Genomic DNA, 26,553 nt, shown 5'->3' on the forward strand with positions numbered 1-26,553 from the left:
CTATGAAATGTGTACCATTTGTTTCATCAGATATTCTTTTACTACATGAGGACTTTCCTCCCAAAGGTCAGAGTACGAGTTATTCAGGAAATGAAGGGGAGGAAGTTGTGTTCAGCAACTGTTCAGCTATACTTCTCTCAGCAGCATGAGAACACAACTTGTTTTATAGTTTAAGTGCTTTCTCTTATTGGGAAAATCTATAATGCCGTCTGATATTATTTCAGAGGACGCAGTGAAAGCAGTTCTCACATTATGCCAATGCTACAAGTCATAACCGTGTATATTTAAAAAAAAAAACCCACAATGATATTACAGATCCATGATTCAGCCAACTCATCGTATTGAATGATGGAGGGCGTCCTGCTGAAATGAGCCACATACACACTCCGTTGCTGTCAAACCAATTACACTAGCAATTAGAATGACAGGCTCATTCAAGTGGAAGATTACAAGTTGAGTTTAGAGACCCACCTGTCAAACTCCCTTAGCAGGAATTCAATCATATTTAACTACATATGCATGAGAGTTTGAGTGTACAAGCTTGCCCCTTGTCTACCTTTAATGCTCTCTCCTGTTGAGTGTATTTGACATATTTGCATGTATCTGCCTGTGTTCTAGCTGTTTGTTTGTGCTGTTGCATCAAGTTTAGCTGGGATGACAGGACAGCTGTACTGGATGTCTGAATGTCTGTATACAGTTGTGCTGATGTCGAGCAAGCCTTCTAGCATGGGCGCAGAGATCAGATGTATGCTAATATCACCAGCAGACAGTCGGCTAGTCTGACAGCGCCCAGGCTGCAAGGTTAGGGACTAATGCAGCGGCAGCAGGAGGAGCGGGATGGAGCTCAGCAGAGACATGCTAAGACACAGAGAGGGAACTAGGGGGTTGAATTACACAAAGGCCAGTGGCATTGAAAGAAATAAGGAGTAAGCCAGTTCATGCCTGGCAGAAGGAATTAAGAAGCAACGAGAGAGAAGGTCCACAGATGAGCTTTTGTGTCAGAGGAGAACACAGGCTCGTCTGTCTCTCTTACCATGCATGCAAAGCAACAGTTGTTGTTGTTTATGTTTCAGAGCCTGTTGAACAGGGAATTTCTGGAGCAAATGTTTCCATGTATCACAGTGCGTGTTGGATGTGCACAGCTTTCTTTGTTTGCCCTTAAAATCCCATTCTGTTCAGTTGTTTTCTGTTGTTCTGTTGTCCGTAGCTAGTAACCGTTTTCCTTTTACATTCTTACTCTTTGACAAATCTGTCATTTGCTTTAAATGTAAAGTTTCAAGTCAAACTATTTGTCCATGAAATGACACACAATGATGAGTGATTACAAAAAAAAGTTGCCCAAATCTAGTGTGAATGTGAATAGTCAATAGTCATGCAAAGTCAAAACCTCTTTTTTTTTTTTGTACTGAAGAAAAACAGCAAATCCTTATAATTATTAAGAGCAGTTTGATGTTGATGACTTCATGTAACTAGTCCTTTAATTCACAAACAGAGAGCTGGTATCATATATTGTAGCTGCAGAAACAATGTGACCTCTCACTTGGTTTGCTGTCAGCTTAAAAAGAGTTGACCTTATCAGAAGAAAGTACCAACCTGTGAGTTCTTGTTTATCTCAGTATGTGTGCGTTTGTGTCACCGGGAGTGGATTTATGCGGTAGTAGTTTGAATTCATATCTGTCATTGTCCGCGTTTCCAGCACATTATATTTAGCTTTGCTATCAGTAAGGCCTCCTTGTGCAGCTGAAGAGGTTAAACCACAGTGACAAGCTACATCTTTGCCCTTCTCACTTTTTCATTCTGCTCTCCAAATAAGCTGCCCATTCTTCCAGGATCCTTATGTTATCTAACTTAAACCTTGTTCTTTCCTCAGTTTTGGCTCCTTCATTTTTTATGTTATAGTCTTGAATTACAGATAAGATTGTGAATGCAGTCCTCTCTTTCTGATACCTTGCAGACTCAGTTTCTGAGTTTTCATTCGCCGTCTTTGTCCCTCCTGCCTTTTTTTTTCTGCTGTTATGCAGCATTCTTTCTTGCTCTATCTGTCTGTCTACTAATCTCATCGGGGGGTCTATCAGTAGCAGACCCTTTAAATCTGCAGTCCCAGGCAAAGGAAACTGAACATGTAGCTGAGAGCTTGATGCACTGTTACTTGACAGTGGCTTACTAAAAGCTATAATGCTCAACAATAGTCTTTCTGCATATTGTAGCAGCAATTAAAAACCGTGTTTTTTATGCAAAACTGTGAAGAAGTAGAATTATGTAGTAGATTTTTTTTTTTTTTATTATGCTCCGTGTTCCTTTACATTTTTGTCAATATGCAGATTTACAGCACGACGGCGCAGCCGCAGGGGGCATTTGTTGTTTTTCTGTCTCTTGTTTCATGTGGTTATATCACCGTGTCATCGGATCATGCTACTGCACAAACAGCCCCACTGGTGAATCTGCAAATGGAAAAATGCAAATAGCCATCGCTAATCCGCAGACGGTCCACAATCCCAGTCACAACTGACCATCTCCTCTAGATTTGTGATGGCTGTTCGGTTGCAGCAAGTGTAACTGTGCAGATTATTCAAATATTAATTTGGTGGTTATATAGATGTGATTTTGCACTTTGAACTCGGCACATGAGAAATGAGCTTAATGATTCAGGCTCTGCTGAGGTTTTTTCTTTTTTGATTATACTTGAGTGTATTTTCCTTGTGGGAATAATTTATCACAGCTGAATATGCTGGTGAGGTTTGGTTGTATATTAATTGCCTGGCTGCTTGTGAAATGTATTAGCAGCTATATGGTTGTAGTGCAATTTTTATTTTTTTTCTCTTGAAGCATGCACACTGTAGACAGAAAGATTTAGGAAATTTGTATGTCCTATTTGGTGAGTGATCGATGGACATGGCGTGTTTGTGGTGAAAACAAATTGCTTTTGTTTTAGTGGATACACTGAACACTCTGCACCAAATAGTACTTGTGGAGGTGCCCACATGTAGATACATGTTTATTATAGTTAGAGAATACACCTCTGTGTGTACTTTGCTGGTTGAGCGCAATATATTTGCATTATGTTGATTTGGTTGCTTCACCAGCAATCCTGTTGCATTTTTCATAATCTCCCATTATTCTGTTCATCTGGCTGTCCAGTGGGAGTGAACAGCCTGAGCAGGAAGTGGTATCAGTGTGAGGACTGGCCCCACCCACCAGCAGCCCCAATGCCTTGGCCAGTACCCTAGTGTCTTACTAATGGACTACAGGTCTCCAGAGAGGGGGAAGAAAAAGAGCAGGGGGTGTTGGAGATGGATGGAAAAAAACAATCTTGACACACAGGGATGGGAAATCTATACGATGATGGTAATGTTTGTAAGGTAATAAGGGAGAGGAGCATTGGCATACAACCAGCTAAAGACTTGCATCATGCAGAAGTAGTGAAAAAAAAGAAGGACAGCCTTTTTAGGACCAAAACAAAGGGAGGGCTAGCCACTCTTGTATCTTAGAGAATAAGGGAGAGGAAGATTTTTCCCTGCTGCCTCTTTGTCATCATCACTGCCATCACACTCTTTCATGATTATTTCATGACCTTTGTTTCTGTCCACTCCCATCCATCCTGACTGTATAACACCGTTCAACCTGAAGTTTTACTGGGGAAACTGGCTTTGTTCTTTTTTTTTTTCTTTTTTTTTTTTTTTTTATCCCCGTTCAACTGTTTTTTTTTCTACTTCAGTAAAAAAACATGTACCTCATAGTGTTGCTACTGAATTAAGAAAACCACCAAATTGTTCTAAAGCTCTCCTTCTGGTATCAGTTATATTTGCTCTTTTATTTGCATTACAGTAAACCCCCTTTATTGTCTGCACACAATATTCATATATTCTCATGCAAGTGTTCCACTTAATATTCATTAGAACGCTTACAACCACTTTTCTTGGCTTAGATTTCTTAATACTCTGTCATAATTGAACAAGCATTCAAGTTACTGTCAAAGAAGTGCATTAAAAGTTATTCTTATATCAAACTAGGCTTGACAGACAAGTATTCTAAACGTCTGGGCAGCGCTCCCTAACTAACTCTTGTAACTCTGGAATGCAGCTACCCCACGAAGGCTACATGTTGTCTCCTTTCAGGCAGTGAAAACAGCCTCTCCCCTGCTGCCCTTTGTAACACGTGTAATGATGAACTTCACGCCCTGCCGCCCAAGCATTAGCTTCAGGCTGCACTCAAACACCCTGCAGATGCATCCTATCTTCCATGGGTTCTCTTGTCCTTGAGACAGGCAGTGACCTAGAAAGGGCTTTTACAGTTAAGACTATACTGTTTTTTAACAGTTTTAAACCAACAGACTGCTGCTTGTGAGAGAAAAGAGGGGGGGAAATCAACAGTGAAGTGAAAAGGAGATGTCGCTTTTGGGTAGTCTGTGGTGGTAAATGCTTTTTGCAGTTAAACAGGGGCTGAGTGATGTGACGGGTCAGACCCCAGACCCTTAACTTATCCAGGCCTCTCTGAGCCCTGCCTGGCGTCCCTCAGGGAATTCCAATGTGCAACTTGCATGACCCAGGCCACTGACCTCCCTCTCTTTCCTCAGTATCCATTCTTCTCTATACCCCCATCCACTTTGTGTGCCCTAACTTCCCACCCACTGTTGCCTCTCCCTGTCCTTTTGTGCTTACCATCATGCCGTTGGGTCGACGTTGATGCAGATGCAAAGCCCTATCCTATCTCTGCTGCAGCTATAGACATCCCAGGGCCTAAAGACACTGGTATGTGACTGCACATGCGTACCAGACACCGGGCCTCAGGGTGAACTGGGAGACGACTTGCCTGACTACTCTGGAGCAGGACTGCTGCACTGAGACAAGTTGAGCACAGACCATGTTGTCTTTATCTTAGAGAGGAAACAATTCCCCAAATGACTAGATCTATTGTGTATGAAATGCTTCATGTAGACTTCCAGTGGCCAAGCTATTGAAAGAAGAGGAATTGTGCTATTGTGGTGTCATATACAGTATATATTCTGTACTTCTGTCAGTTTGGCTTGGGTGCTTCAGCCAGTGAGGCATTTTATTCCCCTCCATTATTTGGTGCTGCTGTGTTCTAAACCATTAAGTCCTCCCATTTCTTATGATTGAATTCTGTTTTATAAACTGCCTGTTTGGATCATGCGTTGACAATGCCGCTCGGACAGACTAGGGGGGAAAAAAAGGAGAAGAAATTGACGTTTGGTCTCTTTTTGTTTCCTTTTGAGTTCTTCGTCACACATCGAATTTGATCTGTGCAGTGGGTATGTTGGCAGACTGCCACAAAATGTATATTAACTTGTAGGTTCACTGTCACAGTGTGCAAACAGAACAGACAAATATTGGTAAGGTCAGAAAAGCAGATGTTAGCTATGCATCTGTGAGGCTGTTGAGCCTGGCCAAATGTTGGAGTGCTTGTCTGTGTTTAATCCAGACACTCATCGCTGGTCACCTGTATGACCTAATTTACACATAACATCATCAATCGGATAGTAATTACATAGAACTAAATTTGGATAGTCTGTTTATGTGGACATCTTATATGTGTAAAATCATATGGGACATTTTTAGTAATGTTGTTGCCTTATATAAATATTTATCAGCCCAGTAGATGTTTCTTTTAAGTACGCCACAGCAGCTTGGACAACACAGACACAGCTCACAGCATTGTTTTCACAAAGAACACACAAGAAATGCTTGGCGGTTGATGTCAAAAAGATGACATGATATAGAATAGTAAATAACAGATGCTCAGATAAACTGTCATATCACCAGATTCAAATGACAGTATACAAAACATATCATTTCCCCGTGTTAAAGCTCGTCAGTGGATAGCACACGAAGTAATCATTTAGACATAGCATACTGACACAGTACACTAAAAATGATTATTAATAGGCTGAACGCATGTTCTGTTAAAAGTGTGTACCATACGCAGTGGCTAAAGGTCATGTCTTTTGTGGGTGAGATTGTCTGCTTTGTAATGTTAACATGATTAGGTCAGGACATGGGTGCATTTTAAAACCACTGATGCCAGCTCTATAAAAGCTCCTCTGCAGATCTCATTTAGCTAAGGCTGTAGTGCTTTATTTTCTAACTGGATATGTTCAGTGATCACAGACTTGACACAGATGTGGATGCACACTATGAAATGTGTAAAAACGTGCACATGCAAGTAGACAAACAAATACACTCAGGTATGCACTGATCATACAAGAGTTCCCGGAAAGAGAAGTTCATAAAATGATAATCATTCCCAGCTCACATACATTAATCTATCATCCATTCAGTCTCGTTGTGGGTGAGGCACAGGATCTGGGCTACCTCTGGACGCATTGATGCATTTTTCATGCATTTTTCCTCTACAAATATCAAAACATGGGACAATCTTTTTGATGTTGATTCCTTTTTCTGCCTAGATTGTTACACATTCTCAAGCATTTTGATGGTGTATGTGTGTGTGTCCTGCTTCTGTAATGGTAATTCACAGTCTGATTGTAAATTGCATCGATGAAATCTATGATATCAATGCTTTGCTAGAACTGCCAGCTTTTGGCTTTGATTTGCAGCTTTTTAACTCAGAAAGAAAGTATGCGGAACGTGAAGCATTCAACACATAGCAGGTGTGAGGTTTTTTTTTTTTGTTTTGTTTTGTTTTTTTTTTTTTATATCCAGCAAGTTCTACTGTTGTGTTTCTTACTCCTCCTACCATTTCTTTTTCATTGTCTTCCCCTCTGGTGTTGCTGTGTTGGTCTTTGAAGTTCATCTTTGCAAATCCACAGTTCTCAATTGTTTGACTAACTCAATTCCACAGCAACGACTGCTTTGTCTGCTTTTGTGCTCGCTGTCAGAAGAGCTGTTCATGATAAATGGTGGTTTTAATGTCTGTTTAACTACAATAATGTCTTAGATTTGACATAAAAGAGCTGGACTCATGCTCCAACCTGATTGTGCAGCCTGTCCTACAGCTTAGGAAGATTTTTATTTCTCACAAATAGTGCTGTCAAAAAAAGCCATTCATTAAGAGCATCCCCCATCCCTAATCCTCCCTTTCTTGCCGCTTTATTGTAAGATCTGATCTACCAATAGAGTACATTATATTCAGATCGGCCCCTTGACTAAGCCCCTATACGTATATACTCTTAGGTGATTGAACCTTTCTCTTGCTTCACCGCACCAATTTATTTTGTCAAGTTAATATGTCGTGTTGTGATGCTGATGATGGTACATTAGTCAACTCTGATCTGTTGGACAAGAAACAAAGAAAAATGTGTTTTTGATGAAGACAAGTCAGCCAACAGGCAATACAGCCTTTTAAAATGCAGATGGCTTTCCCTGGTTGGCCAATTAGTAACTTTAGCTCTGGAACGCTTATCTACTTTCATCTTCTTGTGTGTGTGTGTCTTTCATTCGGGTTTCAGGGAGCTTACAGAGCCTGTTTCCACAAGTGTGCGGTGGTGTCTTTGTGCACATTAATGTCTGTTTGCTGCAATAATCAAAACCACACTGAACTTTATTCTAATTTTGCTGGCAGCAAAGACGACCAACCATACTGTTGGATGTCAGATAATAAGCCAAAACACACAGGGAGACTCAATGAACATAAGAATGAAATATGGAAGGCAGCACTCGTAGCACTACAGTCCTGGCAGAATTAGAATTAGATTAGTTAAACTGGGGAAAAATGCCTCTAACTGAACTACAGCTGGGTTAGGTAATGTGCAACATTCCAGCAGCTTTGCCACTGACCTCAATCTTTTCAGGAAACATTTAGTTGAGAAATTGGATCACAGATTAGACATTATCAACAGAACATAGGAACAAAGTAGAAATTTAACTGAGAAACTTAACAGCTCTCCAATAATAAAGCCTTTTCTTGAAATATTTTTCTCTTTATTTTTGTAGACTAATTCTCTCCTCTCTCCCTCCTTCTCTCTGTCATGCAGGGCCAGACCCCAGCCCAGTGAGCTCCTCTTGCATGGAAACCCTGCTTCCTTGGCAGCTTTCTCCTCTCCCTAGAGCTAGCAGCCAGCATGGCAGGATGAGCCTCTGCCAGCGATGATGATGGCCAAAAAACAAGATCCCCGGGTACCCACCTACAACCTAGTCGTGGTTGGGCTGTCTGGCACGGAGAAGGAGAAAGGCCAGTGTGGCGTGGGCAAATCCTGCCTCTGCAACCGCTTTGTTCGGCCAAGTGCAGATGACTTCGACCTGGACCACACCTCCGTTCTAAGCACCAGTGACTTTGGAGGCCGCGTGGTTAACAATGACCACTTCCTGTTCTGGGGAGAGGCTGGGAGGACCATGGAGGAGGGGCCAGAATGCCGTATGAATGTGGTGGAGCAGACAGAGTTTATTGATGATCAGACATTCCAGCCACACCGTAGCACGGCACTCCAGCCTTATATCAAGAGGGCAGCTTCCACCAAGCTTGCTTCAGCTGAAAAGTTGATGTATTTCTGCACAGATCAGCTTGGACTGGAGCAGGACTTTGAGCAAAAGCAGATGCCTGAAGGCAAGCTTATGGTGGATGGCTTCTTACTCTGTGTGGATGTTAGCAGAGGTATGAATCGTAGCTTTGAGGACCAGATGAAGTTTGTTGGCAATCTCTATAACCAGCTAGCCAAAACAAAGAAGCCTGTGGTAATGATCCTCACTAAATGTGATGAAGGAGTTGAGCGCTATATTAAAGACTCTCACACTTTTGCCCTTGCTAAGAAGAACCTACAGGTAGTAGAAACATCAGCACGCTCTAATGTTAATGTTGACCTAGCCTTCCTTACACTAGTTCAGCTAATAGACAAGAGCAGGGGAAAGCCCAAGATTATACCTTACTTTGAGGCACTAAAACAGCAGAGTCAACAGATTGCCTCAGCCAAAGACCGCTATGAGTGGCTGGTCAACCGAATTGTGAAGAACCACAATGATACTTGGCCTGCTGTCAGCCGCCGCATGCAGACGGCCCCCGAGTACAGGGACTATGTTTTTCTTGAGGGGACAGCTAAAGCCAAGAAGCTATTCCAGCAACATGTGCATAGACTTAAACTAGAGCACATAGAGAAACGCCGGAAGGCCTATCTAAGTACTCTCCCACAGGCCCTCTCTATACTCTTACCAGAGTTGGATGAGATAGACCACTTGAGCTGGTCTGGAGTTCAGAAAGTCCTGGAGACAAAAAGAGATTTCTCCCTGTGGTTTGTAGTGCTAGATGATACCCCTTGGGAGACCACACCACACATTGATAACCTAGAGGATGACCGAATCCCCCAGGACCTCCTGGAGACCCCAACATCAGAAAGTATCTATGATACCCACCTGGAGCACCTAAGGAACGAGCGCAAACGGGCTGAGATGAGATGGGAATTCAAGGAAAGGCTAAGTGTTTCTCCTTTCATCACACCAGGGAAACCGTGGGAGGAGGCCCGTAGTTTCATCATGAATGAGGATTTCTATCAATGGCTGGATGAGGCTGAATATTTAGATATCTACAACAAACACCAGAAGGAAATCATTGACCGGGCCAAAGAGGACTTTCAGGAACTACTTCTTGAGTACTCTGAGCTCTTTTATGAGCTAGAAGTGGATGCAAAACCAAGCAAAGAAAAAATGGGAGCCATTCAGGAGGTTTTGGGTGAAGAGCAAAGATTTAAAGCCCTACAGAAGCTGCAGGCAGAAAGGGATGCCCTTGTATTGAAACATATCCACTTTGTCTACCATCCAACAAAGGATACTTGTCCCAACAGCCCCCACTGCGTGGACAGTAAGTTAGAGCAGATACTAGCCTCCAGGTTCCCCACCCGTTATCCATCATCAGATAGTGCAAGACTGGATGGAGGCAGGGCTGAGCGGATAAATCTCGTCATCTTAGGGAAAGATGGGCTAGCCAGAGAGATGGCAAATGAGATAAGGGCATTGTGCACCAGTGATGATCGGTACGTGTTAGATGGCAAGATGTACGAGTTAGCCCTTCGGCCCATAGAAGGCAATGTACGTCTCCCGGTCAATTCCTTCCATACGCCAACCTTTACACCCCATGGTTGCTTATGTTTGTACAATTCAAAGGAATCCCTTTCCTATGTTGTTGAGAGTTTAGATAAGCTTAGAGAGTCAACTATAAGCAGAAGAGAAAGGGAAAACAGCTTAGCTCAACTTCCTCTGTCCCTCCTTCTGGTCACTAAGCGAGGGGTGGGATCGATAGGGGATATTGGAGGGGAGACAGCACAAACTCTTATACAACAAGGGCAGCAGGTGGCTACAAAGCTGCAGTGTGCATACCTAGAGCCTGCATCTCCAGGCATGGGTTATGGCCGCAATGTCAGCGAGAAGCAGATTAGCCAGATGTTGAGGAGCCTCTTAGACACAAGGAGAAACGTCAGGAGCAGCTCCCCTCCATTACCTCATCCATCTTCTGCTTTCAGAGACTCTCAGTCCCAGCAAACACCGGAGGCAGATCTAAGGATAGTCATGTGTCTAATGTGTGGAGACACATATGATCTAGACCAACTCCTTGCTCCCTTCCTTTTGCCTCAGCTTTGTCGCCCTGCTTCCAGTCTAAGCAGTGGCACATCAGTTCTTCTGGATCTCGGTATCGGTGGCCAGAGGCAGAACATGGAGCTGTCTCTGCTCTCCTTCCATTCTTCATTCTCTCTCCGCAAAACGGGGCTGGTCCATGGCTTCATTGCAGTTTACTCAGCTCGCCGCAAGGCCTCCATGGAGACATTGTGTGCTTTCCTCTGTGAGGTCCAAGACATCATTCCTGTCCAGTTGTTGGCCGTAGGGGAAAGTCAGATGGAGCTGTCAGACTCAGAATCAGCTAAGGAGCAAGTCAGTCAAGGAGAAGAGCTGGCCCAAGAAATAGATGCCAGGTTTAACACTATAATATGTGGACATGGTGGGGTAGTGGGGGGACTTCATAAGATAGATCTTTTTCAAACCTTTTTCAAAGAGGTGATGGAGAAGCGCACTATTGTTGAGGCCACACACATGTATGATAATGTCGCTGAGGCATGCACCAATGAGAGCATTAGCCCTCGCCGTGGCTCCCCTAGTCCAGTCAACATTCAAATCGACTCAGAGGATGATATTAATCCGTCACCACCCTACCCCACTCCTAGGGAGGATAGTAGTCTTGGCTCCCACCTGGGAAGCTTTAAGCTGCCCGATCTGGATTCAAGTGATCCATTCTCTGTCATTTCTGAGCTCAGCACTTTTGAGAGCAAGCTGAACAACAAAATTCCTCCACAAGTGAAGCCCAAGCCTGTCCGTAAGGTTAACCTCAGTCCCTTCGTGGACCAGCAGGGTGGCACCAACCGACGATCCTTGCCCCAAACTGTCACCTGGGCTCCATGTAGCGATGGTGGCTATGACCCTTCAGACTACGCAGAGCCTATGGATGCTGTGAGCAAACCTCGACCAACAGAGGAGGAGAATATTTACTCTGTCCCCCATGACAGCACACAGGGCAAGATTATCACCATCCGCAATGCTAATAAAGGTCACGCCAATGGAAGTGCTGGGGGAAATGGGTCAGACAGTGAGGCTGATAGCAGTTCATTGGAGCGCAGAAGAAAATTGTCTGCCATTGGGGTAAAGCCAAAACTTTATAGAGACAGATCTAAAAGGCTTGGAAAGTTCAGCAGCTTTAGGACAAGCTTCTCTATTGGTAGTGACGATGAGATGGGGGGTCCACCCAAAACTAGCCAGGATGAAGGACCCCAGAAGGACAACTCAATTGAGGAGATTGAGGACCCTAAAAGAAGAAATATCCTCAAGAGCCTGCGTCGAAATACAAAGGTTAGTGTTCGTGCATATGACCTATGTGATCCAGCTATCTCAATTAACCAAAGAAATGTAAACTTATTTTAATTTGTATGATTAGATTTAAGTATGTCCAAACATAGTCATTAGTAAGTGTTACTCTAAAAATACACATACATCGCTCCAGTACCTTTTTAAGATATTGAGTTTTAAATTAACCTCAAAGGTACCATTTTCTTGTTACGTTTTTGCCTCTGAGGCAATTGGTAGGAATCTAATTTTCAAGCAAAACACTCACTGTAAATGTTATCCAACGGGTAACTAGGCAGTACAAGATTTGGTGCACTTAAACCTCTTGGTCTGCATGTATGCACATGTACAGACAGAACACCATGAATATAATTAGTTTTTGGCTGAGATTCAGCTTCTCTTTGCTTCGGTGGATATCAGTGTTTATTACTGAAGTCGAGGAAAAACTGAGTTCAGCATCATCTCAACTCTCTGAAGCTGAGCCCAGTGAAAACATGTCGTACTGTAGGGGTTCATCCGAAAGCAAGCCTGCCATATTTTTCGCTGACCGCTCAGTAGGAGCCCTCTAAACAAGCCAGATCATCAGAGGGAAAAGAGTCTGTCAGAATACTGGTGTACAAGAAAACAGCAACTCCTAATGAATAGGGACAGAATAGCAGTATACTTTTATCTGTTTGTGCTCAAGAGTTTATGGTTGCATCTGGTCTCCCATGATAAAAGAGCTGGCATAACAATGCAGGATATTTATGTTTTACAAGATTCAAAAAATATTAACCTTTATCTGACCAGTCTTTATGTTGGAAGAAATTTGAATTTCTTATCACAACAAATTAGCTGTTAACACCCCTCCTTTCAGGGAATACTCGCACTGGCAAAAAAAAGAGTAAAAATCTCAGCTTTTGTCTATAATTAAAACCTTCCCGTAATTATAATTTAGAAAATCTCATTGCGCAGTCACCTTTTTTGCAGGCTTGCGTGTAATAATGCTGCCTTTTGTTCACAACATAATTGCCAAAAACAAAATGTGATGGACACTGGTGGCATCCTTCAGTTAATGCAGCATTGTTTACGCTTTACTTTTTCTGGAACTCCAGTGAAATATGTGCCAAAGCTTGTCAGCTTGCTCCTGAGACTCCCAATTCATCCTTGTCAGTTTGGCTTTCCTTGCTTGCTTCCTTCCTTTCATTCTCTCCTGTTCTTTGTGTTTGTCCACTTGTCTTGCTGATTCATACTTTTTGTCTCTCGCATTCCTGTCACATTCTTTTTATCTTCTCATCGTGCCTCTCTCTTTCCTTTTGCAATTCTTTCCTGAGGTTTTTCTTTATTTCTTTTTTGGACACAGGTATCCCCCCCCCTCCCTTATCTTCTGTTTCCCTGTGTCCTGTTCCTTGCTGTGCTTTTTTCTCACCTATGATCTGGTGATACTTTTAACCTTCCGCTGTTGGCTTATCAGCTTGGTATGCTGTTTACTCACACACATATGATATGGTGCAGAAGTGCCAGCTGAACAGGAGCTACAGCTGTGTATGTTGTGTTTGTGTGTCGGTGATAATTGCCATGACTGTCAGAGGGTGGAACAGGTGGATGATAAATGTTTTCACACTCTCAGCTGTGATGTCCAAGTACCTGTATGGTTCAACTGCCTAGACTACATTCTCTTGTACTTAACACCATTTCTTTGCCTGAAAGAGTAAAGGCAACTCAATCACAAGGCAGCTGCGCAGTTTGCTGGTTAGACAGACATACACTACATGAAGCGTACAGCCCACCCCAAGCCTCCTCTTAGCAAGCACATAAATCCCAGTAACTCTGATTATTATCAGAAAGGAGTGTATTGGGTGTGTTGAAAGGAGGATCAATAAAGAATCACATTGGACATCATAAAATTACAGACCATGTTTGTGGTTTGTCAGGGTTCAGACAGAGTTAGATTTAGGTTGATGCAGTGTAAATATTTCCTTCGATCAAGCCGAAGATTACTGTCCGCAACTCTGAGTAACAAAGTGTTGGAAGAAACATTCGAAAGTAGACTCCAAGGTCATTTTAAACGGCCCTTTTACCTCGGGTATGTACCAACTGTGTCTGTCCTGCTCACCCTTTTCTCAGTGAGAGGCCGGAAACATTTCCTCTCCGTCTTCCTCAGCTTTTTTTAAACTTCTTCAGGAATCAAGTAGAATGTTTCTAATTCCTCAGTCACCTAGTTCGTCCCGTGTCCTTGTGCAAGTATTAAGAGGGAGGGAGACAAAGAAAAGACCAAACACAGTCCTGAATTGAAAATAAAGTGGAAATGAGAATAAAGGTTATGGTAGAACTCTTGAAGGGGCTTGTGTTTCAGCTTCCTAGAGTGTGCAGTGTATGTAAGCGCTCACCATGGTATCTGTATGTTATTATTAAGGACGTGTTTTGTTTCTTTTTTGTGGAAGAGGTCTGTTTTGTCTTCATAGTGCTGGCAACATATCCTGTCTCAGTCAGCAACTGAAAGGAGTGGCCAGAAGGCAAAACTACAGGGGTAGAAGACATAAAGCGAGAGAAGTGTGCGGCTACAAAGACAGTCTGCTTAAACGATCTGCAATAGAATCACTGTGAAAGGACTCAGTTTAATTATGAGCTGCCACATCAAACTGGCATGGAAAACAGCATAGCTCTATACTATTGTTGTCAAGTGTTAAGACCATTTTCATTCATATAAAGCTTTATACGGGTGTTGTTTACTTGTGACCACATGAATACACATGTAAAATATGTGCACAGACTTGCATCTTCTGGCTACAGGTGCAACTATGTGTGTATGTAGAGATCAGGAGTGTCCAAGACAGATTAGGCTCGGTAGGAGGTAGCTTGGGAGTAATAAGTAAAGGAATGTATTGAATGTATTGTGTAGGGTCCTACAGGTTGAAGCAAGTGAAAGGCAACATGCAGAAAAAACGGTATCTTTGCTTTTTTTGCTTGCTAATGCTAGTGTGCTATCCAAAATGTTTGGAGTGCAGTGAAGCTGTTACTGCATGAGGAGCAGAGGGCGCGCCGGTGCTTCTTCTCTCTAATGAGCTTTCCTCTGCTCCTTTCCTGTGTCTGTCTGTCAGGTCTGAACTGCAGCCACAGTCTATGTGTCCAGCCAACCATGCATCCCTGCCTCTCCAGCCTGCCTGTCAGGGCAGCGCCTCAGGGGGGGCTGACAGACTTACTAGAGAGCCAGGCCTCAGGGGCCTTCAAAAAATTTACCACTGAACGCCATTAAAGTGGAGTACAATTGCTGCTGATGTTTCAGCCATACAGGGAGACAGGCAAACAGTGTTGCAGGAGTGTATACGAGGTCTCTTAACAGGAAAATAAAAGGACTTGGACAGTAATTAAACAGTGAATAAGAGGGTTTGATGATGTGAGAGCTTTTGGGCAATGAAGAGAAAAAGAAACGTAGAATGCCAAAGGAAGGAGGGTGAGGATAAAGAGATGTGAGTGATGAGGGAGCTGATGTATATCTTACTGATGCACAGAGCAGCGTTGAAGGCAGGAATGTACGATAAGTTATCGGTTCAACATTTAAAAGAATGTGTGGGATGGGTGTGTGCTTGCATGTTTGCCTTTTTGCTCAAGAAACGTGAAACACAGTAACTTCTAAATGAGGTCACGGTCTTGTACAGCTAAATCAAACCCTTTTCATGAACAGAGCCCCCAGGCTCAGTGTCATTTTGGAAATGTGCACCTATGTCAGCAGTGTCAATGCACATCAGTCTCAAATAATGTTTTTTTTTTTTTCCTTCCATTCATTTTCAGAAACAACCACGACCCAAACCTAGGAATTCCATCTCGAAACCTATTGAAAGCAACTACTTTGGCATGCCCCTGGTCACTGTTGTCACCCTTGACAGACCGATCCCAGTCTTCATTGAGAAGTGCATCCGTTTCATTGAGACAACAGGTAAGAGTCTGCTTTGATCGTCTCTGAGCTCAGATGTTTAATTTGCTTCAAGTGTGATGCATTACATGCTGTTGTTTATGTCAGTTACGTATTAAATTTGATATAATTTCAAAGGAACTTTTCTGCCTCTGCGTGTGCTACAGATGCCTCATGGCTACTTTTTTGTTGTGCTGCATTTTTGTCCTTATCTTAATCCTCCTCTCTGGGATTGTTGCCTACTGTCATCCGCCCTAAATCACATGCAGCCTTATGTGCACTCCCTTTCTCTATGTTTCTGTTTAGGCTTGATAAATGGTTGTTGCCTGAGCTGCAGGTTTTACACATGGACACCGACAGGGATGGGAACCAACGATGGGAGCTTACTTTTTTGACAATTTAAGTAGTGACAAAAGCAAACTAAAGAACATCAATATAGATAAATAAAGCAGGGTTCTTATTGTGCATTCCCATAGTATGTAAAATATGGTTACAAAGGCTTTGTGTTTTATTTCTTGACTTGTTCGAGTAAAAGCACGAACATTCGCTTCATTCACATCCATGTGATGCTGACTAAATCAAAAGGGGATAAGTTGATCACAGATTGTAATGTAAGTGCGATTATATAATTGAAAAACTCTCATGCTTAGATTAATGTTGTGTGTCAGTTCTGTGCTTAACTGTGTTTTAGCCAACAGGCCATTAGTGTGTTATGAGCAACCATCCATACCTCTTATTCTTTCTGGGAGCACAGATGTGCTTAGATAACCTCTTCTAACCTTGCTGTCTTTTTTACCAACATGCCAGCCCCCTCCCCTGCCAGGCTGTTCTGGTGCCCCACTGCCCTAGGACTGCATGGTTGTTTCTCTCTCCACCACCAGCTGTTACACTAAACCAGAGGCTTGATGCTTGTGTTAAGACTTGGCACACATCACACTATTCTTAGCTGGGCTAGGATTTTAAATATTGAACTACATCCCTTCCTCCATTAATAGTAGTTGCTTTCCTGACAATTGCACATCCTAAGAAACTTTATTACAAATGCAATGCACATACTAGTGGCTAAAATTCTTCTTTCATTTCCTTTCATAACATGAGTTGCTTACGGGCATGCCAATGCATTCCACTGTAATCTCTGTACTGATTAAAGACTCTGCATTTGTGGATTACTGTGGCCTTACAAAACATCCACCTCCTTTCTCCATGTGGGAGCATTGGGGTAAAGCTCTAGATAACAAGGCATCACTTTAGATTTCACCTCACCCTGCTCACATGTTAACTGGAGCAGTCACAGCAGTTACTGCTGTATGAAGGAGAAAAACGGTTTGAATCTGCGTTTACATACACTGTTGTGCGCTCACTAGTTTGAATTTGCAGGAGCGATTTTCTACCTTTCATCCTCACTCACTTTTAGTATTTCTCCTAATCCTCTTTCCTGTTTTCTCTTCTCTTTCTGTCTCCTTCTTTCTCTCCCTTTTTCCCAGTCCAGTAATCTTCTCCCCCCTTCGGCTCTGAGTACCTGCACTTGTCACATTTTATTTCTTTCATTTTCGTTCCTTGCACATTTTTATTTGTTTCCCTGTCCCATTGTCACCTCCCTCAAGCCACAGTATTTATTTTACTCCAGCTATTTCTTCCATATCCCAACTTCGCTTTTATTGCTTTTTCTCTTTCCACTCACCAGCGTGCTGAGTGTGCATGTGTCAAAATGTGTTTTAGCCAGGGGACTGCCAGGTAATGTGCTGCCCTACAGCTCCCTTTGTCCGATCAATATCACAAGTTAGAAAACTGGAGGGATGTTTGATCTCAGCTGTTTTCCATGTGCGTCTAGCTTGTTTCAGGGTTATTTTGAAGTTTATTCATGTATTAGGAGTGCTGCCCCACACGTATAGGATATATGTAAAGTTTAGTTTGTTTATATACCGTGTTAACATGTGACACACAATGGCGCACCCACAAAAATAATTTCTTGGAATGGAAGGGGAAATGAGACACAATGTGCTATTTAGTTGTGATTGTAGTTGCTGTAAGTCAGACTTGACTTATCCCATAGCTGTGTCTATAATCTCTAAGTATAATGGCACATTGCAGGAAATTACCATACAGCGCTGACACTATGTTTGTCACTATAATGAGTGACGTTGTCAAGCTGACCTTGGGTCTGCTACTTTGACCTACACCCCCCCCCACCCCCCCCCTTTTTTTTTTTTTTTTTTTTACTTCCAGCTAAGTTGAACCCAAACCCAGCATGTCTGCCTTAAGTCCCATCTGTTGAAATGTCAAATCACTCTCAAATTGCTGATATTTTAATACATTCTTTTTGTTCACATTTTTTGGTGGCTTATTTTTGCCTAAATATAATGCCTTTCTGTACCTTCTTTTTTTAAAGCAGTCTTTCTCGGTTTCCTTCCTTACTCGTGCTTCACAGCCTCCTCCCTTTGTCCTTGAGAATAATAGGAGTGGATGTGGTATTTTGTGTTATTTTCATGCATTCTGAGCTTGTATAAAAGCAACCGTATAAAATCAATCCGTAGTGACTGTTGTTATCTCCTCTCAGCTCAGGCTTTCTTTCGGCGCGGTTGTCGCAGGCTGCTCTGCTCATGGGTACAGAGGTGATGAATGTGTGTTATCGTGCGCAGGCATATCTGCTGGCCGTAGGAGCCTCCATAGCGACGAAAAGGGCAGCACCCAGCGACTGCCTGTCTCCATGGTGAACTATGAAATCAGCCTCTGGGCCGCTGAACCCGGAGAGAGGCAGGGATCTGAACTGATGTGGGATCAGCTGGTGTTGAGTCAAGCAGTAACATGCTGCAGAAACACAGCCGCTAACCACAGGAGAATTTATCGCTTTCTCTGAGTCTGCAGGTCCACGGGCGGGTTTTTTGGCCACTTGAGTGCTGTTGGAAACTGTGAAGTCACCACAGATGGGTGTATTTTCAGATTTTTATTGTATTTATGTCAGTGTACAATGGATAAAGATATAAAGTCCTGAAGCTGGTAAAAGTAAGGATTTATTTGTCCTAGCAGGCTTAAAGAATGGGAAAATTACGAGAACTGCAAAGACTTAGTTGGGAATGCAGATAAACCACAGGAAGTGTTTTTATTTTAGTTAACTTCAGGAAGTGCTTGTGCTTTGTTTTACCATGGAGGAAGAGGACGCTGTTGTCAGTATTAGAGAGCTCACTTTTCCGAGCTTTCACTGTAAATTCTTATCAACACTGAAAGTTTGGTCGGAGACTTTTCTCCCTATCTCACTGCTTTTCAGCTCCCGTTCTTTTATTTTCATTTTCCTCTCTTTCACATGTTTTGTCGTGTCCCATACCTCTGTATATCTCTCCTTATCTTAATCCCTTTATTTTTTTCTCGCTGTCTCTTTCATCAGTTGGACTCTCATTCCTCTACGACGTCCCGTTCCGTCACTATCTCTCATCCTTGGGTCCTATTTGGCCCTACTTTTGTCTCTCCCACCCAACCACTGCAAAACTACTCTCTCCCACTATCTATTCTCCCATCCCTGTTTTCCTGGTGTCTGGCTGGCAAAGCTTTTGTGGATAATTGATTGGTAGAGGGAGAAGATCAATTTTGTATGCCTTGACTGAGAGCTCTCTCATTTCCTCCTTGCCTCTCCCTCACTCGCCTTCTCTCTCTGCATCTCCCCATCGCCCTCACTTCCTCTGGATTGCTCTTTGACTCTATGAGTTGCTCCCAAAGTGGGAGCAAAAAGACAGATTTGAGGGTGTGAGGTGGAACACTATCTGTCTTTGAACTGGAAGAAAAAAAATTATGAACCAAAATGAAGTGAGCCATTTGAGCCTTCACTGAGAGTTTGTTCAAGTTCCTTTTCTTAGGAGTACTAAACCTGCTGCAAATTGATATTGATGGTAACAAAAATCTAGAAGGACCCTATTTTCTTAGTTTGAAGTATGTTCATTAGGATTACAGATTCAAAGGAGCTCAAATGCGGCAGGCAATGCTGGGCTGTCGGCATGTTTTGTCCCTTTTTGGGAGTAATTTCTTGTCATTGAACTTGACATATTTTAGAGAAAAAACCTCAAATTTCTTTCTCTCTTTTTTTTTTTTTAGCCACAAAATGAAATGGAAAAACCTGAGGAATTATAAGGGTGGTTTACGATTACCAATTTAACAAAATAAGTTTTTGGATTTAAAAAGTTCTGAAAAATCAATGCAGTTGTAAAAATGTTCACTTTTCTTATTGATTATTGCTGTAAATGCACCATAAAAAACCAACAGGCCTCCTCAATGAGTATTTAATTGGCTGTCTGATTCATATTGTACTAGACTACACCTGCTGTGAGTATTTGAAGTCTTCCTTGAAACAAGTTTTGTATGTAAAATTACACTGCTTTAAGTAATATTTCATTTTACAAAGCTTTCTCACATGAAAAAAATAAAAACAGGACTGAAAGAATATATATTATTTCACTGTCGGTAGGATATTCTGGATCTAAATCGCACTCCATCATCCAGGGAATTCAGCTTTAGAGAAACATCAGAGAAAAACATCAGAGAAATTCAGTACACACAGTCTTATTTATAGACAAATATCACATTTAATTTGCAAGTGCTCTTTCTTTGCAGGCGCTCAACACATATTTAAATGTGCCAACTTTAACTTTTCCCATAAACATTAGAATCTCTGCTTTTTTTTTTTTTTTCAAAGTGCATACACCTCCAACTTTAGAAGAAACAGTGAAAACAGTTCTCTAGTGACAAACTTTGCACACATACAAGTTAACTTAGTCAAGATCAGACATTTAAGGGAGTATAAACATGAGGAAAATACATTTTTTTGTGGAGATGTTTATAAGGGATATCCTTGCTCTTTTTTGCCTTTATTCAGGTGCTGCCGTGATTAATTAATCAAACGCTTTAAAGTCAACCTCTATAGCTTGTTTTTTGTTGTCTAGTCTGAACAAAGTTTTAACAAAGATTTCTCACCTTCTCAACATCATCACATTTATCTTGTGTGTGTTCATTAAAACGTTGCCAGATTTTACAACCACTTTCTCTTGAATATGTGCAAAGTTCTTGCTCTTCTATATCCTGAAAATACATAAAAGATGCAAACATCTTTTTGCAGCCCTTTAAGTAAATATGAATTCTGCTGGTCTTTTCTGTTTTTAAAAGAAAATGCAGCAAATCTGTGAAAATCCTCCTGAGAATGAAGCGTGAAAGGGAAAGCATCCACATTTCCCTGAGTCATTTAATGGTGTTGTGGCACTAAGGCAGCCTCATCTCATCACAGTGCACCTTTTCGCTCTTAGCAAGCCTGCAGGAGTTCTTTATAGGTTTAATAAATAGTGGTAATGGTGGGATAGGGTGAAAGAGCCCATTCCTGTAAACGAAACCTGAAGGAGCTCTGCCTTTCTTCCTTTATGCAGTACTGAAACATTATGCTGTGTGTAGACGGCTTTTTGGAGGTGACTTACCAGCTTCCATGATTAGTTTTGCTGACAGCTTTTCTCTTTCTCTGTTTCCACCAGGGCTGAGCACGGAGGGCATCTACAGGGTCAGCGGGAACAAGGCAGAAATGGAGAGCTTGCAGCGGCAGTTTGACCAAGGTTGGTTATTTCCTTCTCACAGCACTCGCACATAAATGTGTACATATCCTTCTCCATTACATTTACAATCGTAGTGTGTGAAGAAAATGCCATAAAGATAGGTATGTGTTTTTTGTCTGTTTCTATCTATAACAATCTTGACACTCCTTAATTAACCAGGGAGCATTAATCCTACAGAGGGAATTGGCCTTCATTTCCTTTTAGACTGGAGAGCTGCCCCCTCAATCGTCTGTGCGCATCATCACATGTGTACAAGTGCTTTCAGTGCATGTGTCTGTCTGGTGTGGGCAATTAATTGCCTCCAGATTGGTTTGGTTAATGAAGCATGTTGCCGCTGTGATGGATAGCAGAGCAAGATGGCCTACGTGTGTGTGTGTGTGTGTGTGTATGTCCACGCCTGGCTGATGTTAAATCCAACTCAGGTAATCGGAGTTGAAACCTTCCATTGAATCATCCTGAGCCGATGTGTCCAATGGGACAAGACAATTACAGGTGAAACTACAGTACGGGATTCTGAAATGGTACATCAAGAAGAGGGTAACATCTGAAGCACCTTGCTTGAAAACTCTCACAGTAGGAGCTCTTCTCAGACTTTCCAAGAAATTCCAAACTATAGCTCTTCTTTCAACATTTTCCACTCCTGTAAAGTAAATTTTAAAAAAAAATTTTGTCTCTGCTCTCATGTGTGGAGCTCTTGTGGTTTTACCCTCTGGGCTTTATTGTCAATCAAATTTACCTTCTAATTGTCTATCAACAATTTAACATTTATTTAAACAATTAACCAAAAAGATTTAGAGGTATATCAGCAGATATGTTTAAAAAAAAAAAAAAAAAAAAAAGATTGTCAAAGCTTGTCAGCTGCTTCTTTCTGCAACTGAAAACAACAAGAGAAGAGTGTTTATACATTTATGTATATTTGAACACATTCAGTTCAATCTCGGATTATTAATTCAAGGTAAACACAAGAAACTTGTGCTAAAACCTTGAATTGATAATCCGATTAATAATTCTTCAAGGAAAGTTCTCACCCAGCAAATATATATTCCATGCAGTCATTTTGAAATCTGTAGTTTTTTAAAGATAATCCTGTTATAAAACACAAGAAATATTAAAGGGATAGCTGCAGACACATGTGGGTTCTTCCATTTCTAACAGACAGTCAAGCCACCATGCTGTCTTGTTGAAAATGCATAGCTTTAATTCATGTAAGTAGATGGGCTGTTATTGATAACATAAATAATGATATTAACAGTGCTTTAAGTTTTCTTTATCACATTAACCAAATATAGTAGAACACTCACACAATATAAGTTTTAAAGCGAGAAGAGCAACTGAGTTCTGAGACATGTTTTCCACGTTTTTGGTAAACCTCATTTATAGAGACACCGTTTTGATGACATTGTTTCAGACTGCTGCCCTTATCTTTGATAACTAAGCCCGCTCATTTTTATTGCAAAGTCCATGGATGATCCAAAATAAGTTTAGCTGCAATAGCATTTTTGCATGGCTTATATTTCTCCTAAATGAGTGAGATTGTCGTAATTGCCTAATTTTGGCCACCTCTCTTATGATACTGTATCTATATGCAGTTATGATGTGCATCAACAAGTCATGGCATTAAAACTTCCTGCCTAGTTTTTTTGTACTTCCGTCCATGGCATGACATGGACACAGGAGGGCTGGAGGTGTCCTGTGGTGTCTGGCAGTGGCATCTTTTGCTGCTGTAGGTTGGACTCTTCTTACATCGGCTTCTCACAGATGTTCTGTCGGATTGGGATCTGGAGAGTTTGGAGGGCAGGTCAACACCTTGGGCTCTTTCTCTCTTCCTCAAGGCTTTCTTTACCAAGTTTTGGGGTCTGGTGTGGCACATTGTCCAGTATGGAGAGGTTGCTGCCAGCAGTGGTTTATGCCGTAGTTATGGGGGATTTGCTCTGCAGTAACATTTAGGCAGGTGCTACCAGTTAGGTACCAAGGTTTTCCAACAGAGCGTTGTGCTGTAAAGTAATGTTGTTTATTTCACCTGCCAGTGGTTATAATGTTGTCAGATTTATATATGCCATATCATATGTGTGTTTTGTACTTACCTTCTTTCCATATCATTTATTTTCCCAGACCACCACCTGGACCTGGTGGAGAAAGACTTCACCATGAACACCGTAGCAGGAGCGATGAAGGCGTTCTTTTCTGAGCTCCCTGAGCCTCTGGTGCCCTACAGCATGCAGACAGAGCTGGTGGAGGCCTTCAGTAAGTCCTGGGGCTCTGGTATGAAGGGACACGGAGGAGGTAAAGGGATGTGGGGAGAACTTCTCACTAAAACCCTAGTTGTATTGGATTTTGTCCCAAATCCTTCTCCCTTCATTGTAACTTTTATTCAACCTAACAAGCACAGCTCCTGCAATCCAAATCCACCCATGGGGAGAATTGGATTTGCCACTTGGTATGAAGCTGGGCAGGAGAGGAGAAAGGGGTGGAAGAGAGAATATTTAAGGCGTAGGGAAGAAGGATGTGGGGATGATTGCACATAGTGATGGAGGGATGGTGGAGCACTGGGGTCTGAATGAAGTCATGAGAAAATAGTCATATAGTAGATAAACGAGGGTGCTCCTGCTCTATCCACCGCCTCTCCTTTTCTCTTTGTGTCCTGTAATCTGTCAGAATGGAGATTTAAATGCGTAGCTTAGTCTTGCATAGCGCCAGAGAGATTTACCCCCGGGCCGCGAGGCTGCTGTCACTCACCGAGCTCTGGATGCGCGTGTGCGAGTGTGTGTTTTTCAACGGCCCCAGCGAGACCCTTCAGCCGTGACAGAGACCTGATAAAGCTCCTGCAGTTGGTTCCACAATAGAGAGGAAAATAGAAAAAAGAGGTGGAACTGAAGCCTTCATTTTGTAGAAAAATTGCAAACGAGGTTTGGCAATCTCAGAATTAGAGTTTAGTTGATGTTACTCGACCGAGAGTTTGAGAAGAGGAGAGATCCAGTAAAAGCTATAGTAAGGGGGGAGAGGGAGGAGGGGTATTGTCACAGTGACGTTACTTTAAATAAGCTGTAGGAAGTTAAGTTTTGATCACTCATGATGGATGTGCAGCGGGAGGAACTTAGGCTGTGTAAAGTTATCCTGCCTCAAATCTGTTTTTGATCCACACTGACCTCATTGTGGGAATACAAACTCTGATTCTCTGCTTGTAAATCATGTTTGTGATGTGGAGGAGAACATCTGCTGTTCTCACTGCTGCACTCTGCCTCGCTTACATACACACAGGATGGACTGTGTTAGCTGGTGACGTCAGTTTCTCTGACTCATTCCTCGTTGCCATCAGGCTTAACACACCCTATGTGTGTGCGTTTCTGTGTGATTTAGTTTAATCTGTGGGAGACTGCAATGGGTGTATGCACGCTGTGTTTCTCCTCTGGAATGTGTGTGGTCTTTGTGTGGTGTTTTTCTTATAGCATTATTTTTTTACAATTACAGTTTGCTCTCCTTTTGAATTGTATGTGTGCTTTGTGTGACACTTGTTCTGTTGTAGGATGAAATCAGTGTGACCTGTACAGATTATTTGAGAGCTGAAGCCAATTGCCTCTCCTGTGCTCCTCAAACTCTCCACTTTTCAATTGTACTCTCCCCCTCCCTTCTCATCCTCCTGTATTCTCCTCTCTCACACCCCAGACATCTATTTCAGAGATTCCTCTGATCTTTTCCTTCTGCCACTTTTCCTCCCTCCTCTAACATCTTGTCTCTTTACCACCATCCAGAGATGAGCGATAGGGAGCAGCGCTTCCAGACGATGAGGGACATTCTGCGTCGCTTTCCCAGGGAGAATTACGAGGTCTTCAAATATGTCATCACCCACTTGAACAAGTGAGTGAGGGACAGTCGGAGATGACTGTAAGGACTGCACCACTGGTCACCCAGTCAAGTGACCTGCGGGTGATGTCACCGAAACAAACATCCGATAGAAATAAAAGTTTTACTCAGGCTGTAATCAGAGTAATAATGCGGTGGGGTTTAAATATCTGTTTGTAAACAGATACTAGTGGGTTTCAGTTTATTAATTTAATTATAGTCCTGTCTGTTTTGGTTTGACTTATTGACTACCGGGCCCTAGAAATTCTAAATGTTGTAATGAAAAGACTTATAGAGTAAGAGAGTCTTACTGTCTTCAAAATATTTGGGTCCTTTTAATCCTATCCTCATGGAAAAATCTAGGAAGTTAAAAAGAATGACATTTGATTGACCCATGCAAAGGTTGGGTCCAGTAGGTCCAGATGATCTTAATGATCTGTGAACATTACAGCTTTACCTCTACCTCCTTTTTGCTAATTCATGCAACACCCAGCACTGGTCTGTTTAGGATGTTGTTAGAAAACTAATTCTCTACTTGTATTTACACACCTTCTGTTTACAGCAACATGATGTTCTCTCAAAAAAACATCAAAACAGAAGCTCATTTACATGTCTAACATCGTAAAGGCTCAGCTGCCTTAGCATTAACTTGCTGCAATAATGATGCAGTGATTTGATTAACCTCTTTGCAGCCATCCTGTCACATATTCCTCAATCTGTGTTTCAGTTGAGTTACCGCTACTGTATTTCACATCTTCCCTATTTTAAAATGTCCAATTGGTACCTCTATTAATAGAGTAAAAAAAAAAAAAAAAAAAAAAAAGCAGTGGCAATGGTGGAGAAGAGGTGGCGTTTCCGGGGCTGCTTTTAAACACCAAGGTTCTCACAGCTTCAAAGTATTTGCACCATATTTCAGCCTGTATTTGAATATTCTACCTTTCTATTGTTCATTTGTCAGATGCGCAATGGGTTTTTGATTTTTAGATTTGGCTATTTTTTTTTTTGTTTTATGCAATTTCCTGCCTCAGTTCACCTCAACCAATGAATTTGACTTCAGATTTTCAGACGTTTCTGACCCCTTTACTGGCGTTTGCTTGGTGCTCTTGGTGACAAATTTCGCAAGAGTTGACAGTATTGCACTGCAAAAGCAGACCATTTCTTCCCCCCAGGAGGGACACATCTCTCTGCCTTTGCCTTATGCAGGAACATGGCAGCAAACAGCAGTACTTTTGATTGAGCGGTCTGTACTTGCCCAGTGTGGTTACTCAAAAGAGGCTAGGCGGTGAAGGAGAGAAAAAAGCAGTAAGACATTATTGTTCGTGTAAAAATAACTAAAATAATGTCATGATTAACAGTTACCCACTTCAAAGACAAATTTTTGATTTTGTGTGAATCACAACAGAATAATTGGAGACTGAAAAGTAGTATTTGGGACAGCCTTTAGAAT

The 26,553-nt window shown here is 42.0% G+C and overlaps 1 protein-coding gene across 1 annotated transcript in view; it reads left to right on the plus strand.

Annotated features, from left to right (window-relative positions):
- The window catches only part of arhgap35a (Rho GTPase activating protein 35a), a 60,769-nt gene that overhangs the window by 29,968 nt on the left and 4,248 nt on the right, over positions 1 to 26,553 (plus strand). The window contains exons 2-6 of the mRNA XM_075473419.1: positions 7,952 to 11,798; positions 15,564 to 15,708; positions 21,189 to 21,266; positions 23,379 to 23,510; positions 25,016 to 25,121. Coding sequence (XP_075329534.1) covers positions 8,064 to 11,798; positions 15,564 to 15,708; positions 21,189 to 21,266; positions 23,379 to 23,510; positions 25,016 to 25,121 — 4,196 coding nt within the window. The 5' untranslated portion in view covers positions 7,952 to 8,063. The remainder of the gene's footprint in view (positions 1 to 7,951; positions 11,799 to 15,563; positions 15,709 to 21,188; positions 21,267 to 23,378; positions 23,511 to 25,015; positions 25,122 to 26,553) is intronic.

Source organism: Odontesthes bonariensis, chromosome 9, assembly GCF_027942865.1.
Source record: "Odontesthes bonariensis isolate fOdoBon6 chromosome 9, fOdoBon6.hap1, whole genome shotgun sequence".
NCBI lineage: Eukaryota > Metazoa > Chordata > Actinopteri > Atheriniformes > Atherinopsidae > Odontesthes > Odontesthes bonariensis.